The 19,842-nt window shown below is 50.1% G+C and overlaps 1 protein-coding gene across 1 annotated transcript in view; it reads right to left on the bottom strand.

Annotated features, from left to right (window-relative positions):
- Positions 1-19,414, bottom strand: part of ABCC1 (ATP binding cassette subfamily C member 1 (ABCC1 blood group)) — a 124,344-nt gene extending 104,930 nt beyond the window's left edge. Inside the window, exon 1 of the mRNA XM_087417011.1 lies at positions 19,294-19,414. Coding sequence (XP_087273137.1) covers positions 19,294-19,341 — 48 coding nt within the window. The 5' untranslated portion in view covers positions 19,342-19,414. The remainder of the gene's footprint in view (positions 1-19,293) is intronic.
- Between the last annotated feature and the right edge of the window lie 428 nt (positions 19,415-19,842).

Raw genomic sequence — 19,842 nt, 5'->3', positions numbered from 1 at the left:
AACTCTGTCATTAAATATTTCCTCCAGATATGATTTATTTGTTGATGTTTTATATATTAATACTTCATATCATATGTTACAGAACACGCAATATAGCATGTGATACATTACATATAATATATATGACTAAGATGTGAATTGCCACTTGTATAGGTCAGAGGGGGGCCAACTCCGGCCCACGTGCAGGCCCACTGACTGCTTCTGTGCAGCCCCCAAACCAGCAACGGCTTTCACATTTTCAAACATACAACGTAGAAAAGACAATCTGCCTTCCGACAAGGACAGTCACTCAATTCTGCCTCTTGGCCCGCAAAGCCTAAAATAGTGACCACCTGACTCTTCACAGAAAAAGTCTGCCAACCCCGCGTCAGGGCCAAACATCGGTGAACGGCAACAATTTCACACGGCTTAATCGGACGTTCTTTATTTCATCGGTTATTTTTTTCTGTATCTTGCTCTCCCCCAGAGTGTCAGTTCCTCGAGGGCAGTGCACGCCCAGGATTGGTCCCTCGATACGTCACTCCCCACTCGCTGCAGCGCCTGGCACTCAGTAAGCACCTGTGAAATCTACGAACAGACACCAGGATGAGCCTCGGGGAACCATCCACAGGACGCAGCCGACCCTGGCGACACTCACAGCATGCACACACCCGCCAGGTCTTAAGACACGGAGATGGGTAAGTGGGAGGATGAAAATGTGCCCAAATAGGGGCCGGCCCGGTGGCGCAAGCAGTTAAGTGCGCGCGCTCCGCTGCGGCGGCCCAGGGTTCGCACGTTTGGATCCCGGGTGCGCACTGACACACCACTTGGTAAGCCATGCTGTGGCGGTGTCCCATATAAAGTAGAGGAAGACGGGCACGGATGTTAGCCCAGGGCCAGTCTTCCTCAAGAAAAAAAAATGGGGAGGATTGGCATAGGATGTTAGCTTAGGGCTAGTCCTCCTCACAAAAAAAAAAAAAAAGTGCCAAAATCGATGGTGGTGATGCATGTACAACTCCGTGACTGTACTAAAAGCCGCCAAACTGTACACTTTAAATGGGTGAATCATATGGTATGTGAATTACACCTCCGTAAAGCTGTTAAAAAAAAAACATGAATAAGACCCAGCGTCACTACGACTGTGCGATTTTCACCTTATATATGCTGTCCTGAGAACCTACACTTTCCCTCAATAAAAAATAAATAAATTCACACAGACCCGATTTCATCACCTCAGCAGGAAGATATATCATCTAGACGGGACTCGTTTGTACTTGTTAAAAAAAATTTTAATGTGATGTCTTTTCCCATTGTGATCTTCGTGGTAACCAAATTATACGTCCCCTTAACCCAAGGTTTCACACCCTCGGCACTACTGACATTTGGGGCCAGAGAATTCTGTTGTGGGGCTGTCCTGTGCATGGAGGATCCCTGGTCTCTACCCACTAGATGCCAGTAGCATCCTCCTCCCCAAGTGGTGACAACAAAAACGTCTCTAGACACTGTGAATGTCCCCGGGGGGCACAATCGCCCCGGTTGAGACCCACTCACTGTCTTAACAGTTTTCCATCTGGCCCCACTCCTGCCACCAATACCCAGTACTCTGAAGACCCGTCCACCTGCCCTTCTATTCATTTAACACATTAATAGAGGAAACATCCACATTTGTATCCTGCCCTTAAGCTCAGAATCTTGTACAGGAGGTAGGACCGGTACATAAATGGCTATAACAAAAGACTCTGAAAGCACTGAGTGTCATGGAAGAGATACACATAAATGGCAAGAGGTGTCCAGAGAAGAGAGAGGGGTTAATTCACAAAGCGAAGGGGAAGACGACTCAGTTTCCTTGTCCACACAGCAAGGACAGTAACACCTGCTTTTCAGAGTCATCATGAGGACTAAATCCACACATTACATTATTTCATCTTCACCCCACTCCTTTAAAGTGGGTACTATTGTTCCCATTTTGCAGAGGAAGCAACCAAGGCACAGAGAGGTAAACAACTTGCCGGAGGCGGCAGAGCCTACAAGCGGAAGAAGGAGACTTCAACACAGGCAGGCTGGCTCACTGAGAAAAGACAGAGTCATGCACACGCCGAGACAGGGTACCTGGCAGCCACTCTATTAGTGAAAGTTACTGCTGTCATTATTACCCCGTGGGAGCTCAGAGCAGGCTTGTCAAAGCAGGTAGAATCTAAGGAACGCCAAGATCTGCCAGTGTAGAGCCAGGAGGGAACAGTGTTTTAAGAGAAGGGCACAGCAGGATCCAAGACCGTCGTTGGATGAGCTCAGAGTGTGCAAGTACAGTCATGCGTCGTTTAACAACGGGGACGCAGTCTGAGAAATGTGTCGTTAGGCGATTCGTCGTTGTGCGAACGTCATCGAGTGTACCTAAACCTAGATGGTATACTACACACCTAGGCTGTATGGGGTACCTATGGCTCCTAGGCGACAAACCTGCACCACATGTTACTCTCCTGAATACTGGAGGCAATTTTAACACAACAGTGAGTATTTTTGTATCTAAACATAGAAAAGGTACAATAAAAATACGGCCTAAAAGAGAAAAAATGGTGCACCTGTATAGGGCACTCACCACGAATGGGGGCTGCAGGACTGGAATCTGCTCTAGGGTAGGAGTGAGCGCGCAGGGGGGAACGTGAAGGCCCAGGGCATTACTCTACACGACTGTGGCCTTCACACTGCATCCTTAGGACACACTAAGTGTGTAAAAAAAAATTTTTCTTTCTTCAATAATAAATTAACCTTGGCCTCCTGTAACTTTTTTTACTTTATAAACTTTTACTGTTTTTTAACTTTTTGGCTCTTTTGTAATAACACAGCTTAAAACATAAAATATCGTACAGCTGGACAAAAATATTTTCTTTATATCCTTATTCTATAAGCCTTTTTCTATTTTTAAAAATTTTTACTTTTTAAACTGTTTTGTTAAAAGCTAAGACATGAACACACACGTGGGCCCAGGCCTACACAGGTCAGGATCTCCAATATCACTGTCTTCACCTCCACAGCCTGCCCCACTAGAAGGTCTTCAGGGGCAATAACACGCATGGAGCTGTCATCTCCTATGATGGCCATGCCTTTTTCTGGAACATTCCTGAAGGACCTGCCTGAGGCTCTTCTTAAGGAGGTGTCACTCTTCAGAAATATGTCCATGGTGGTTTGCCTGGTTTGTTTCTTTTTTGCAGTCATATATTTGCTTGTGAGCAGACAAAGGATCACGAACATTCCTCTGTACTAATGAAAACCTTTCAAAGTCGGGGTCCAAGTTTTCAAACTTTTTAAGGAGCTTGCTGAGGTCTGCATAAGCCACGATGTCACCAGGCGACAGGAATTTTTCAGCTCCATTATAGTCTTACGGGACCGCCATCATACATGCAGCCTGTCACTGATGGAAACGTGGTTATGCACAGGACCATGACTGCACATCAAGAAGTGGAACAAAGGCCCAGGAGGGGACTGGGTGACAAAGAGGGCTGGGAGGACAGGCCAGGGCCTGAGTGAGTTAAGCGGCGGAAAATAAAGCCTCACTTAGGATTCTCATGAGAAAATGCTGCATCACCCACACGCTGCAAAAGCTCTGAGGAATTGTGAAACCGAGAGGTAAGTTTCTGGCTCACTCGACCTTCTCTTGAAAGGCCGAGAACAGGAAACTGGGAAAGCCACCCTCATCCTCAAAAGTCCTCTCCGAGACACCCGGTCCCCATCCCCCGCCCCAGTGCCTTCCACCCCAGGGAGGATCCCGGCTCACCCATCTCCCCATCCCACGGTCTCTCCACTCCGAACTCTGTGCTCCCCATCCGAGCCAGGCAGCATCGCGGCGGAGCAGGCCCGGGGCCCGCACTGTCCAAGGGAGGACCACCACCCAGCAGTCAGGAGCACGGCTCTGGAGCAGCAGGCCTGGGCTCAAGGCCTGTCACCACCTCCTCCTGGCTGTGTGGCCTTGGGGAAGTCACTCCACCTCTCTGACTCTCTCATCTCTCACTGGACCATCAACACTCAACGTCAGGGCAGTGGGAAGCCAGCCGCGGGGCGCTGAGCTCGCTGCCGCCGCTACTTCCACCGTGTTATTACCGCTGCTATTCCTGTCGCGGTGGTTATCATCGAGTGAAAACAGCAGCTCATAAAGCCAAGTGCCAGGGCCGGCCCCGTGGCTTAGCGGTTAAGTGTGCGCGCGCTCCGCTGCTGGCGGCCCGGGTTCAGATCCCGGGCGCGCACCAACACGCCGCTTCTCTGGCCATGCTGGGGCCGCGTCCCACATACAGCAACTAGAAGGATGTGCAGCTATGACATACAACTATCTACTGGGGCTTTGGGGAAAAAAAATAAATAAATAAAATTAAAAAAAACAAAAGCCAAATGCCAGATGCTAAAGCCCCCAGGACACTGCACTCTGTCTTGCTCCAAGGCTTAGCCAGCCATCTGGCCCAGGCTGTTGGAAGACTCGGCTCTAGCCCACCCCAGTCTCCCTGTCACGCCACTGACCTGGGAAGCACCCAGAGCTATTTTAAAACAAGCCGCTACAGTGGCAACCAGGGACACTCCCGTCACAGTGGCAGGATGGTGCCACCCCTGAGAGTCTAAACTCGGGAAAAAACAGCTGAGATTCCATCCCAGGTCTGCTATATATGAGCTGTGTGACCCTGGGCAAGTCACATAACTTCTCTGGGCCTCAGTTTCCCCACCTGTATGATGATAATTGTCTATCAACCTTGTAGGACTGTTTTGAGGATGAAATGGAAAGTGTTTTGTACAACTCCTGGGACCATATGAGGGGGAGCTGTTATTATTACAGTTATTATTATATCAGCCCATGATGTTCTCCCCAGACTTCTGATGCTCTAGCCAGGACTGCCTTTCCACTGTTCTTCAAACTCACCCAGGCTGTTCCCACCTCGGGGCCTCCCACAGGCTGTTCTGAGCCTGGAATGCCCCTGGCCTGGCCAGCTCCTTCTCATCCTCCCAGTGTGGCCTCAAATACCAGCTCAGGGAGACAGGCCTCATGTGTCTGAAGGGCCCCTTCCCCCACTATGCACTAGGACCAAAGCCTCTGTATCCCCTGCAGCACCCATATGTTTATGGGGCAGCACCGGGCAGGGGGGCAGCAGGGGGACCGGCCAGACTCTGGAGCCAGAGGGCCTGGGTCTGAACCGGCTCTGCCATCTGCTAGCTGGGTGGCCTCACCTCTCTCTGCCGCCGTTTCCCACCCATAGGACGGGAATAACCACACAGGTCATTGTCGGGATGAAATCACTAGCACTTATAAAGCCTTTACAATAGTCCGTGGCGCTTAGGAAACGCTCTGGAAGTCCAAACTATCAACTCTTTCCCTGTTACCTGTACCCTCCCCACAGCAGGACCACATGCTCTTAATTCACCTGCCTAGAGCAGGCGCCCCTTAAATCCTTGCTCAACAAATGAAAGAAGGGGAGAATACATCTACCTGAAGAGCAACCCAGAAACACACGAAGAGAAGCCAGCGACTCCGGCCCGCCTGTGACCCGACAGCCCCAGGCGTGGGCACAGGGCCAAAGGAAATAACTCAGCAGCAAGAGAAGGGGCGATTCGCACGCACGGGGCCGCTCACAGCGGAAACCGGGACGCTCCCACGCAGCCAGAGCTGAGCAAACGGCGGCACGGGATCCTGCAGAGAGTGACCCCGCCGTCACGGACCGAAGTCAGGCTACCTCCAGCTCTGGAGAGGCCACCAGGAAGCAGGGGCAGGGCCGGCACCCGGGGACCAAGACTGAAAGCAAAGACACCACCACAGCTAGGACTCCGAAGAGCTGTGATCAGGGGTCAGGGGGATTCTGAATCGAGGAACAGATGGTGCTTAAGGTAGAAGTGGAAGGAGACATCTCTCTTCCAAGGAGAACGTTCGACACTGTCAGAGTGGATCCTTAAATAGCCCTAGGCACAGATCGCAGCCCTTTACATGTTACACCTCGTCCAATCTCTAAAACAAACCTACCAGGAGGCAGGTACTGTTACTATCCTCCATGGTACAGAGGGGGAAACCGAGGCACAGAAGAAAAAGGCTTCCTGACCTGGGCCAAGGAGGCTGTGCTACCCCGAGGACCAGAAGTTAACTGTGGCTACCTCGGGGCCAACGGGGACTACATCGCCGTCCAGTCCTCTTTCTCTCTCAGCCTCCTCTCGGATCCTTGGATTTCACTCTGGACCAGAGCAGGGATGATAAAGATGACAATCATCATAATGACCATGGCACAGCAATGGCAATAATAACAGCACTTAACAGTCACAGGACGAGCAGGTTAATCGTATATTAACTCACTCAATTTTACAACTCTCTGAGGTAGGCACTACCATTATCCTCATTTTGCACATGAGAAAAGGGAGGCACAGAGAGGCACAGTCACTTGTCCAGGGTCACACAGCTGGCAAACAGCAGAACCAGGATCTGAATGGAAACTACACTGGCTCCCAGTGCTGCTGTGCTCCTCTGAACATCTTCACAACTGTGGCCTCACGAGACAGGGAGGCTGCCTGTTTCACTTGCCACGTCTGTGTCCCCGGCACTTAGCATGGGACCTACAACCACAAAAGAATAACACACAGAAAACGAAGGGAGGGAGAGACTGGAAGCTATCATCATGTTGCATCGATTCTCAGACCGAGTTTCTTCCCATCTTCCTGTCTTTGACATGGGTCTGTGTCCCACCATCAGTGCATCCCACAATCTCTGCCGGCCACGTCTCATAGCACAGCATCTCAGACATGGGGACGGAGGTCACAAGTGCCAGCCTCCCAGAATCAGTGAAATGTGGCACGCACAGCCCGGCCTCTTTTCTAATCTAGCTGCACCACGAAGGGATGGCAAGAGGCTTTTTTCTGAGTTTCCAGAATCAAGAAGGAAAAATGAGCCATGGCCTTGCGTCTTAGTCACCATAACCCCAGGAGGCAGGCAGTAATCGCCCCACACCACCTCCTCACTGTGGCTCCACGGCAACTCCACTGACTTCAATGGGGGCCGAGGGTAATTGTCAAGCCACCTGACCAGGCTGGCTGGGGCAAAGCTGCCAGCTGCCTGATCTGATATCTCCACCTACCAGCTGCCTGCCTGCCTCCCCGGTTCCTTGTCCAGGCCAGGTTGTTTTTGCCAAACCCAGGCAGAGAGGAGGCAATAAAACCTCCCACTCAACAAAGTACAGCCCTTTCCGAAGAGCACGGTCACCAAGAGGCCACGGTTTCTGCCTGGCCCCAGAGAGAAACCCTCTCTGCCAGCTCGCTATTCTTTCCAAAACAAGCCCTCGGATAGGATTTGCTTGGCGACAGGGTTATTATTTCAGCCACTCCAGCTTCGGGGTCTATCCACTCCTTTCTCTCCAGTTTCTAGAAGGCGCTCGAGGAGCAACAGTATCTTGAATTCACATCCACATGTTAATCTACTCCACAGGTGCACTGGGGATCTGACAGTCTCTGCAGGAACAGGCCCGAAAACCTACAAGCAGGCTAGAGATGTAAAGTGCTGGCAATATACAGTCACCCAGAAGATGACAGAGCATTACCCAAGACTCGGCGACACGCAGACCACGTCTAGAAGAGTGTATCTCAGCCTCAGCACTATTGACACTTGGGCCCTGATACCTCTTCGTTCTTGGGGGCCTTCCCTGAGCACTGTATAATGTTAGCAGCATCCCTGCTCTCTACCCACTAGATGCCGGTAGCACCTTCCCTCCAGTCGTGACAACCAGAAATGTTTCCAGACGTTGACAAGGGTCCCTTGGGGGCAAAGCTGCCAGGAAGTAAGAAGCATTGATCAAGGCAGCTTGCAGAATATGATATTTTTTCATTTTAGTAGTGACATATTTAATAGCTAGCCATTAGGTCAATACACAAATATCAGCAACGTGTGACTTCATAGATATTCTAAAGTGATATGAAACTTCCTTTGGGCCAAATTTATTTCAGTTAAAAAAAAAAGCAAACTGAGGGGCCAGCCCTGGGGCCTAGTGGTTAAGTTTGGTATCCTCTACTTCCGTGGCCCAGGTTTAGTTCCCAGGCGTGGACGTACACCACTCGTCGGCGGCCACGCTGTGGCGGCAACCCACATACAAAATAGAGGAAGATCGGCACAGATGTTAGCTCAGGGTGAATCTTCCTCAGCAAAAAAAAAAAAAAAAGTGAATTGACTTAAGGAAAAGTATTAATAAGTATGTGGCAGACACTACTGGCTTGCTTACTCAATAGCCTTTCCTACCTCCCTTCTCTCTCACTGTCTCCCACTCAGGAAGCATAAAACCTCCCTTGTAGCCAGAGGTGGGCAAGCCCAGTGTGAGAATATTCAGGAGACCCTCAGAGACTGTCACTGAATGGGGCCAGGCCATGAGACCAATGGGTGAGAGCGTGTCCTATGAGCACCACTCATGGGCCTGGGGTACTGACCCTCGGAGGTTCCGTCTCCTGCCAGGGGCCTCTAAGAGAGTCGAAGACGTGCCCACCCACTCAAGCCTTGCTTCACATCTTCCCCAGGATCTCCTTGTCCACGGGGGTTAAAAAACAAGGCTGTGACCACCTGCCTTGACAGGGAACAGTTATTAGCTAATGACTTCATTAGGTCCATGTTGACGTTTCATCTTCCAGTAAATACCTGTTAATTAAAAATGGGTCCTATCCCAGATGCACTAGTAAACGAAAACAAAAAATAGTATGTTTTCATAGGACCCCATTCTTCTTTTTAAAAGGAAGATATGCAGAGAAAAGAGACTGAAAATTAAATCACCAATCCACCAATAAGATTATCTCTAGAAGCCTGTGATTATGGAGGATTTTCATTTTACTATACTTGTTTCTGCACTGTTTCATTTTATACTGTATCACTTATAATACCAGACAAAGAAGAGGATGAGTAAGAGAAAAATGTCTCTTTAAGTAATTCAATCACTACCACGTTTATAGTAACAGAAAATCTGGAACTTTCCAAGTATGTGAAATGTCCGCAGCTCTCAGAGGTGTCCTAGCCCACCTTTACTCATATGCCATGAATTTAGGTAGTTAAGCAAGTTTTCTTAATCCTAAACTACAAAAAAAATCCACAGAATGGATTTCCCCACACATCAGCCCAATTTCAGAGCTGACACCCAATACCCGGAATGCCTCACCCAGACCCGGGCACCCCACACACACCCTGTAACACTAGGCCGACTAACCTGAATTGTCTCGGATGCTGGCGACAGGTGTCTGAATCCCTGGGGTCAGGCTGAGCTCTGTCCTGACTCTGCCAAGGCCCGCAGGGGCCCGGAGGTCGCAAGATGATAAACCAGAAGAGAGCTGCCACACCAGAAATCCCAGCACTGTGTGACATGGCCCACCCAGACTTCACAGATGGAACTTGGTGGGACAAAAGATGGGAGAGCACCATTGCACTCCAACTGCAGTCCTCAGAGAGATTCTAATCTACCACGTGTCTTTTCTCCTAAGGGCTGGGTTAGTGAACTACTGGTCTTGAGGAAGAAGCCTTATCAAAGGGCTTCGAGATAATCTAACCAAATTGTAACTACAGGGTCACCTTCCCCCACAACTGGCAGCTGCAACCTTCCCCTGGGCTACTGGTCTCCAGCCTTACAAGGCTGATCAGAGGGACTGAGAGGACACTGTCATTAATCTGCACCTATCATAAAAACAACAATAATGGGTATCCTGAGACCCTGCTGGAATGGTGAATTGAGCCAAGTCTTTTTAAAAACCTTCTTAATCCCAAAGTACCTTTTAACCTTTTCAAATGTTCTGAGATATGCACGCTACTCCTGCGAATATGCCCTAGGGAATTAAGCCAACAGACACTATTCATATGATACTCATTATGATGTTTGCTTTAAAAGAAAAAAAAAGGGGGAGGGGAGGCAGCAATCTAAATGTCAAACCACAAGTGATAATTATGTTAAATTATAGTCCACCAATATAAGGAACTATTGCTGGGACATTTAAAGGCATAATTTTATTATTTTTTTTTAAATAAGTTTATTTATTTATTTTTCCCCCAAAGCCCCAGTAGATAGTTGTACGTCATAGCTACACATCCTTCTAGTTGCTGTATGTGGGACGCGGCCTCAGCATGGCCAGACAAGCGGTGCGCGCCCGGGATCCGAACCCGGGTCGCTAGCAGTGGAGCGCACCCAACCGCTAAGCCACGGGGCCGGCCCTAAAGGCATAATTTTAGAAGTTATGCAGGAACATGGGAAAATTCTTACAACAGCAAATGAAAAACATAGGAGAGAAAATGGTACGCACTCTACAAGGGCCACCTTGCAAAACTACATACAAATCTGGACAAGGATCGGATGTTAACACATAGACAACAGACATACGATGGCCTGTGAAAAAATATCTGCAACACACACAATAGCCAAAGGGGCAAGATTCCCAATACATCAACAGCTCCTGCAAATTAACAGGAAAAAGACAAAACCCGTGGAAAGATGCACAAAAAAACACGGACAGACAGACATAGGAAAAAAACATGCAAATCAGCAGGGAACACACTGCAGGATGCTCAGCTTCTAACTGTAGGGGAAATGCAGATGAAAATAAGATATTTTTATCCATTAAATTAACAAAATTCGGCCATGTCCAGTGCTGGGAAAGATGCGGAGAAATGCGGATTCTCATTCACTGTCACTGGGAATGGACCTGCTACAACCTTTCTGGAAAAGAACCAGCCAAAACCTATTAAAAACAAAAATTTACATAATTTTTACCCGTGTACCAGGATGTTTACTGGAGCACTGTTTACAGGAACAAAAAAATGGGAAACGAATGCAAGCAACTGCATTAATATTCCCTATTAATAGGGAAATAGCTGAATTATAGCAAATCTATAACTTCAAATATTAAACCACTGTAAAGAATTAGTGAGATTCTGTGTATTATGCATATCGTATGTTAAAATGTTAAAAATAAAATGCAGAGTAACGATTATAACATAACCCATTTTATTATAACCATATTATTTATGTTGACAAATGTTTCTATGATTCCAGAAGGACTGGAAAAATATCTTGGTTACTGGTTAGCTCCAGAGAGTAGCATGTTCATGCTTTATTTAAATATCTCTATGTTGTTTTTTGTCACAAGGAGCATCACTTTGGTAATCAGAAAACGGCAACTAAACTAGAAAGTTAACATGTAAAAATTAAATCATGAGTTGCATGATGAGAAAAACTTTTACATGTTGTTAAGTTCTTGATATAAAAGGACTTTTAAACAACAGAGAAGTCAAAGAATGTGTACATTTTAATACACCTTTTTAAAATTGAAACAAAACCAAGAGCTCTCCAGACTGACCCCCTGGAATGTAAGGTTTAACTCAGCTTGAAAAAAACCCTTTCATACACAGTGGAGCAACATGAGCCTGGTCAATTCCCAGCTTGCTCAATGCTCTCAAATGCCAGGAATACAACAGGTACTTAATAAATGCTGGGGGGTCCATTAGTGGGAGGATAACCTACGGCTGCCAGCTGGCAATTAGAACCACCAAATTTCAAAAGGCATGTATCCCTCAACTCAGCAATTTCTCATGGGAACTAGATTGTGCTGAGTCATTTATATCCACCTGCATGCATGTGCAAAGATGAGCGCCCAGGAATGTTCAAGAAAGCACTGTTTATCACGCGAAAATTCTGGAACCCACCCTGACAGCGACTAAGAGGAGCCTAAGAGATCTCATGGCACAGTCATCTAACAGAAGAGTGTGTGGCTTGTAAAGAAGTGTTATTTCCTTTTTCTTTCGATTTGCGTGGACTCATCATGGAAAGAAAATCAACATGTTTTTAAGTGAAGGGAGCAAGATGCAGAACATTATTCAGAATGTGAACCCATTTGGGGAGGAAAAAAAAGATATACACACTCACTCTCTCTCTCACCTCTTCACGCATATTTGCATATGACTGAAATTTTTCTAGAAGGACACCCAAGTAACTATCAGCAATGGCTACTTCTGGGAACAGAGCGCAGGGAGGGGAAGTACTGAAACTTTTACTTTCCCTTTATAGTCTTCTAGACTATTCGCCTTTTTAAAAGTAAAAAAAGCACAAAAAAGTTACCACGTAAGATCTTCCTCATGCGATCAGCCAGATCAATTCCATAACAGCTAGTTTTAAAAGAAGAGTTTTCTAGCGATCTATAGAAAGTCATCTTAAGCAAGCAAGAAAGCATCTTATCATCCTAACAGGTCCTGACAGCCTTTGGAAGGAATCAAGGGCAGGTGAGGACTGGGGAATCCCAACTGGGTCTGACCCTGAAGGGTTTCAGCTAATGTTCTGAAACAGATAAGACTCATAAAAAACTGTAAACTTAACTTGAAAAACCTGAGACTCATTCCAACATAAATGGATCCGAAGGCCATGTCTCTGTTGGCGAGCAAGCTTTGTTCCGTTTCCTTGACAAGCTGGGGTTCGCTTCCTCCTTGGAATGTCCAGGCCCTTATTATTACGACAAGCCATTTTATTAGCTTTACGCATTTTCGCAGAATGCTCCAGGAAACATTTTTGAGACGGGCTCTGCAGTCCCTTTCAGTTAAACTCTGTGATATGTGGACCATACCAAGCACCCCAGGGCCTTTGCACTTGCTGTTCTCCCTACGTGGGACTCCCTTGCCCCAGTCCTTGCACCGCCAGCTTTGCCATTCAGGTCACAGTTCAAATGTCATCCCCTCCCAAAGGCCTTCCCTGGACATCCCTCTATCCTAGCTTGCATCCAGCCCAGTTCTTCCTAGTTTATGTCTTTGAGGCACTTACCACTATTCAAAATCGTTTGAGTCATCCCCAGTGTAAGCTCCAGGAGAGCATGGGTCTCATCTGTCTGTTCATGGCTATATCCCCAGTGTCTAGCACACTACCAGCACGTGGTAGATGCTCAGAGAATAAAAGACTGAATGAATGAATCAATGAATGAATGAGAGACAGTTGCAGGAAGAACAAGAGATGGAATCCAGTGTTTTAAAAGACCACACTGAAGTTCTCCATCCTGGGAAAACAGGCACCTGATAAATGCCCTCCACGAGGAGGGCACCCCCAAGCAAGGAGCTCCCTAAGACTCCAACAGAAGGTAAGCTGAGGTTCTCACTGAGAGGGAAGGGAAAAGTCCCATAAAACCTCAATTACTACCTTCGGGTACGGGATGCCCGCCTAGAGCCACCCTCCGGGTCATCTAGACCCTTGTTCCAGAACTTGGCAACCAGCCCCCGGAGATGAATCCCACAGTTAAACCAAGGGGACACTTAAGTGGAATCCTGACTGTGTAATCATCCACATGCCCCAGGGCAGTCTGAAATGGAAGAGGAGCGCTTCAAAGCTGACCTCTAAAGGCAGGCTTCACCCTGCGCCTGAATGCACTCCAACCAGAACCAGGGGAGAAAAGCACAGCCCTCAGTGGAAAGCGGCAACAGCATGCTCTGGCTAATTGGAGTTTAACCCCTGACGTCTCATTAAGCCTCTCCAAGGCAACCCCAATCAGCCAATTGCACGAGACGTTCAACAGCCTAAAACCTGCCAGGGAAATGCGAGGGTGTGGGCGAGAGCCTTGCCCAAAATTTCTTCTCCAGGTTCCTCCACATTAATGGCTGTGTGACTTCGCCACCCAGGGGACATCTGACAACGTCTGGAGATATTTTTGTTGTCACCACAAGAGAAGATGCTACTGGTATCTAGTGGGTAGAGGCCAAGACTGCTACTAAACAGCCTACGATGCACAGGACAGCCCCACAGCACAGAATGATCTGGTCTAAGATGTCAAGAGCGCCACGGATGGGGAACTGTGCTCCACACCTACCACCCCGACCCCAAACTGGCTTCCTCAAAGGGCCCCCTCAACCCTCAGCCTTCAAGAGGTAAGTACAGGTCGCACACCTCCATCAGAGGAGATGCTGTCAATTTCCATGCCAGGCTCAGGGAAGCCCTGAGGACCTTCAAGTCTTTGCCATTATCCCCACCCATTTTATCAGCACTTTATTTCTTTTTGCAAAATGTTCAGGCAAGTTTTTACAGGCTAGAGTTTTACTGGTCATTAAGACCTGATGAAATCTAGACCTTATCCCACCATGAAAACCTGGAGCCAGCACACAAATTCGATGCTTGCTTCTGATTCCTTGGGCATTGACAATTAGTTTTTCCATCCCATCCTGCCAACATGACCAAGCCAGAGCCAGGGTATCTGCGTCAACAAACCAGCAAATTCAGATCAGCCCCAGTCACTTCCCCAAAAGGTTGGGCTTCAAAGCAGGGGATGCCAACTCAAGTGCCTAGAGGTGCCAGGTGGGTTTCATCAGTGAAGGAAGCAGAGCAGGTGAGAAAGCACAATGAAAAAAGGCAACGAGCACTGGGCCTCAGAACTGAAGGTGCAATAAGGAAGAGTGGGGACTGCGGCAAAGTGGAGCAAATAGGCCTAATTCTGGAGGGGGCAGCCCCAGCTGACCACTACCACGTACAAAGGCAGACCCTCATGCTATCAGAGCTTCTGATTTTTCATAAGGTCAGAAATCCAGATGTTTCTGTGAAATCTTCCAATGAGTAAATATTAGCAATTACAGTAATTTATAACTTACAAAAAGCCAAACCAGCACACTGGTGGGCTAGACCTAACCCCCCGTTTGGAACCTGTACCTCAGACACTCAAATTCAAATGTTACTTGAGCCTACTGTGCGCGAGGCACAGGGTCCTGGGAAAAGACAGATGGACGAGACTCACTCTGACCCCTGCAAGATAAAATACAAGCAGTCGAATATGGAAGCTGGAGGGCTCGGTCCACCTGAGTATCCATCCCAGACAGGTGAGTGACTTTCATCTTGCAAGATCTCCAGGGAGGCCCTGACCCAGCTCGAAAGCCATCCTGGTGCTTCGGGTCACTCATGCAGTCAACAAATATTAACTAAGCATCTACTGTGTTATAGACACCGTTCCAGGGGCTGAGATGACAGCCATGGAAACAAGCACAGGGAAAAACCCGGCCCCGGTGGCGATGACCTTTCCACGTGGGGAGACTGAGGCAGGGAGTAAACAAATAACTATCTGTAGTATTAGAAGGCAGTACGTGGGGGGGGGGGAGCAGGGAGGGAGCAGAAGCACCAAGAAGTGGCAGGGAGTCAGGGCTGCCTGAGGGGACCTGTGAAGGATTTGAAGGTGAAGAAACATTCCAGGCAGCGGAAACAGCAAGGGAAAGGGGGAAGGGGAGGTCGCTGGAATGGAACGAGACAGAAAGTAGCCGGCGATGAGGTCAGACAGGTGATGGAGCCAGATGATAGAGGACCTGATCCGCGTCTTAAGAGGATCCTCTGGCTGCTGGGCTGAGACCAGACTGTAGGGGTCAAGGATGCAGGCAGAGGGGGCACTGAGGAGGCAGTGTTCAAACCCAGCAGGGAGCCGATGGGGAGGCTGTGAGAAGCAGGCAGACGTGGCAACATTGTGAGGAACGGGCAACAGGACTTGCTGACTGATCAGATGCGCGACGGGAGGGTGAGAGGAAAGTCAAGGCTGATGCGGGGTTTGGGCCTGAGCCTCCGTGAGGACGGGGCTGCTGTGAACTGAGATGGGGGGCTGGGGGAGGAGGGTCCCGAGTTCCCTTTGGGACATGGTAAGTCAGAGACGCCCATGAGACACCCAAGTGGAGGAATCCCCTAAAAGTTGGGTCCAGCAGCACGTTCCAGAAGTGTGGCACCTCCAAGACTATCACACACGGAGCTGGTCCAGCAGGGGGACAGAGGACACGGCCCATCCTGAGTCTCAGCCAAATGAGCCGGCTATGGTTTCCTTCTGCAAGGCCAAAGGGCAACCCTGGCACCCTGAATTACTTCTTGCCCTGCCCTGTCCTTTCAAAGGCTCCCCTGTTCTCTCCCAAAGCTACACACCTTGTTACCTTATCCCACTGCCATTCTGGGCCTGCGATTCAACATGCACGAAGTGGGGTGCGTGGAGAGGACCACCCCCTTAGCTCCAGGCTCCCCTTCGGCTCTGATGATCCACAAGGAAGGGAGAGAGAAGGAGACTGGACAGAAGGGCGGACAGAAAGGGGAAGAAGAGAAGAGGGAGAAAGCAAAGAGATGAGTCTGAAAACCACTGGGCTATCTGGAAGATGGAAAACACTTTGGCTCTTCGTGGACTGCGGAGAAGCCAAGGGGAGAGATTAAGGCAGGAATTACACTGACTCCAAGGCCAGACCTTACCGCAAGAGAAATTTCTAATAGCTTCTCAGACACTCCCTTTCGCGATCTCGCCCTTTGGTGGCTTAATTGGACTATTCAGGGGTTTGCTGAGTCGGAGGACGCCACGGAGCATCTCTGCGGCAATTATTAGCATCAGGATCAAGTATCAACAGGACTCCAGGAACTGCAACCCAGACCTGCTACTTCTGTTCACCCCCCGCAGCAGGAGGTGCAGCAGCAAAAACTAACTAGAGAATTCCAGTTGGTATGGATTGCTAAGCATTTACTGAGTGCTAACTGCACACCAAGCAGCAACATTCTAAGCACCTGCCAATTATTCACGCATTTATTCCTCCCGTGACCACTATTCACTTGGTGGCGTGTTATCACCACCATTTTCCACATGGGGAAACTGAGGCATGGAGGTGGGAAGTAACTCGCCTAAGGTGCAGAGCCAGGATTTGAATCCAGAGGACACGAGCACTCGCCCTCAGCCACCATGCCACACAGCTTACTGATTTGTTTTCTCTACTTTTCGACATTTCCCAATTTTTCTACACCGAACAGCAAAGTATTAACAAACATTTTTAAAAAAATTAACTCGCAAAGGGAGGCACAGGCCCATTTTCCCCACCATCATTCAAACATCAGCACAAAACAGCTCCTCCCACCAGCCCCAATGGAAAAAAGCCAGCCCAGTGCTGGTGAACTCAGCCCCTATTTTCCATATAGATAAGGAAGTTCCTCTTTTCTCATCCCAAAGCATTTGCCTGAGGGAAGGCAGGAAGTCTGCGGAACCCTCAGCCCGGGCCACTTCCACGTTCTGGGGTTTTCTGGACGTTTCCTGGGGCTCAGAGGCAGGCAGTGGCCCAAGAACAAAGCTCTTATGATAAGAGTCTCATGTGGGCTAGTCACCTTGACTTCTAAACACACGACCTTGGTCAGGGAGGAGCCAGGCATGAGTGGATGGGTACCCCAATTCCACCCCCACCTGCTGAAGAAAATGTGGGTGCCAAGAAAAGACAAGCAACTTGAAACACACAGCTCCATCTTCGGAACGAATAATCATCACCATCGTTTAACTCCGTGCAGGGCACAGGCTGAGCCACTTACACAGATGAACTCATCTACTCTTCACAACAGCCATAGGAGGCTGGGAGTTTTTTGGCCCCTGCCCCCATTTTACAGATGAGGAAATTGAGGCACAGAGAGGCAAAGTGGCTTGCCCAAGGTCACACAGTTATCCAACCGGCTGGGAGGCAGTCTCTCTGGGCCTTGAGCGTCCCATCCTGAAAACACAGAAGCCCCCTGCTTTCCATGGCATTTGGTTTCTCCTGCGACTGGGAAGCTCTCATGCCCCAGCTGGGAACTCGCAAACGCCGGTTTGAGGGCAACTCCACAAACTGGGGCATCCAGTGAGTCCAGGAACCCAGAGGGAGGAGGAGCAGAGGTAAGTCTGAGAGGCCAAAGACTGGGGAGGGAGGGAGGCCCTGGCAGAGGTGAAGGCCCACCACTGCCACCCCCAAGGAAACCCAACCACCTGGCAATTTCTGTTTCAAAAAGTTCTTACAAGGAGCAAAAAACACAACTGGCTTTCCTCGATGAACTTCTTAAGCTAAATAAACTGACGACACCCCCAAATATACTTGAGAAAACCCCATTAGCCATCAACTGCCAGTTGCCATCAATAAAATACATCCTGACATGGAATCTAATTTATGGTCAACTATTTTTTCCCCTCTGTAATTTAGGAGAAGAAAATAAACAAGTAAATACTCCGGAATTCACAGCAACACTAGGCCAGATCCCCACGTGGCTCCTTGCAGAAACAACCTTGCTGCTGTTACACCTGGCATGGGGACCAGGAACTCCGCAGGTTTTCCTCTCTCTGCTAACCCCAGTCCTACTTTGCAAACTCTCCAATCACTCCCCGACCCCGAATGCAAAGCATCTGTCCTGTTTCCAGCCCTGGAGTAAATCTCCAACCCCACTGCCCTGAAAATGTGACACATACCAAGGCGTGTTTGGTTGTTCTATCAAATGATACCCCCTAAAAATAAAGCCTTCCCATGGGGCCCCCAAGGATGACTTTTCAACACTCCAAAGACAGCCTGCGAGGAGAGGACCACAAGACAAGACAAGAAGGTATTTTAGGAGGGTAACCACCAGCTCCTAAGAGCCAAGGATATTTCTCTCTTCTGATTCCTAAACAAAAGTGGAAAAACTATCATGTCCAGATTTGCCTCTCGTGTTTACCAATAATCAAGATGGCATGACACACAAGCGCCCTCCTGGAACAAAGCGGCAAATCGCATTAGAGGGAAGCTAAAAGCCCAAGATGCTGGGGATTAAGCCACAGGAAGTGGACTAGGGAGACCCAGCCAGGCTCGGCGCTGCCCATTCCGATGAAAACTTGCCGGGGTAAAACCCAAGGCGGGTCCCCACGGAGAGGAGCCTAAATTACAGGGGTGGGACGGCACGCCCGCCGGCACCACGGTGCTGGGCATCCTCAGCTGCACCCCAACCCCGACCCGAGGGTCAGGCGGACATGGCAGGGGTGAGCAGCCCTACCTTCTTTCCCGGCTGTTCCTCCAACTTCCCTAATTCTTCCCCTGTCTCCCCGAACTCCCTCCAGAGTCATCAAGCAGAAAGAAAATAAAAGCTGACAAAAATATGCAGCCACAGGAGAGGAACGTGGATGCACAACTGGGGAGGGGGGAAACTTCCCTCACTGGGAAGCCCCTTTCCAGAGCGTGAGCCCCTCCCCAGCTCAGCCCTTTGGTAATGGGGTGTTCTTGGCGAGAAGGGGGGCCACCAAGCCACAGAAGAGATGGCAGAACCTAAGCAGACACAACCCGCTGGAGTGTCCCCATCTCCGGCGGCCCCTGCCCTGGAAGGTGATTTTTACCGCGGGAGGGAACTCGCAAGCAGGAAGAGCCTCTGCTCTCAGCCCCCTCCGCCAGGCCGCCCCTCACCTTTCCCCCCGGCCGCAGCCCCGGCACGTGCACGCGCGCCGCCCCCTCACGCCCCGCGTCCCCGGCCTGCGCCCCGAGCTCCCCCATCAGCGGCACCGCCGCGGGGCGGCCGCGGGCGGGCGGGACCCCCGGGCGGGCGGGGCGCGCGGCCGCCGAGCACGTACCCAGAGCGGATCGGAGCCGTCGGCGCTGCAGAAGCCCCGGGGCGCCATGCGGCCGGCCTGGGCTCCGCGGGCGGCGGGCGGCGGCGGGCGGCGGACGGGCCCGGCTGCTGGCGGCGAGGGCGGGAGGCGGCGGCGGAGGAGCCGGGGCCGCAACGCCGCCTGGTTGGCCGGCGCGTCACGGGGATGTGGCCGCCCCGCCCCGCGCGCTCCCCCCGGCGCACGGCGCGCGCCACGCCCCTCGGGGGCCCGCGGCCCGGCGCCCCGTGTCCCCCCGTCCCACCCCGTCCCACCCCGTCAGGCCTGCCAACCCCCCGGAAGCCGCGGGGGCCTGGGTGTCCAGACCCTGCGACCCTTTGTGAACAACAACCCCGACCACAGCAACAGTAATCATAACAACCGGGGCGGGGATAACCTGTACCGAGCCCTCTTCGGCCTGGAGAGTGCCCAGGCTCTTAGCTGCGCCCTCCCTGGATCCCCACTCGAGTAACTCTCCTTTCAGGAAGGAAGAAAAGGGGCAGAGAGGTGGAGTGACCTTTCCAGGGTCACTAA

The sequence above is a fragment of the Ceratotherium simum genome, chromosome 26 (genome assembly GCF_057802395.1).
Source record: "Ceratotherium simum simum isolate JZ-2026a chromosome 26, ASM5780239v1, whole genome shotgun sequence".
Lineage (NCBI taxonomy): Eukaryota > Metazoa > Chordata > Mammalia > Perissodactyla > Rhinocerotidae > Ceratotherium > Ceratotherium simum.
This window is presented reverse-complemented; position numbering and strand designations above follow the sequence as displayed.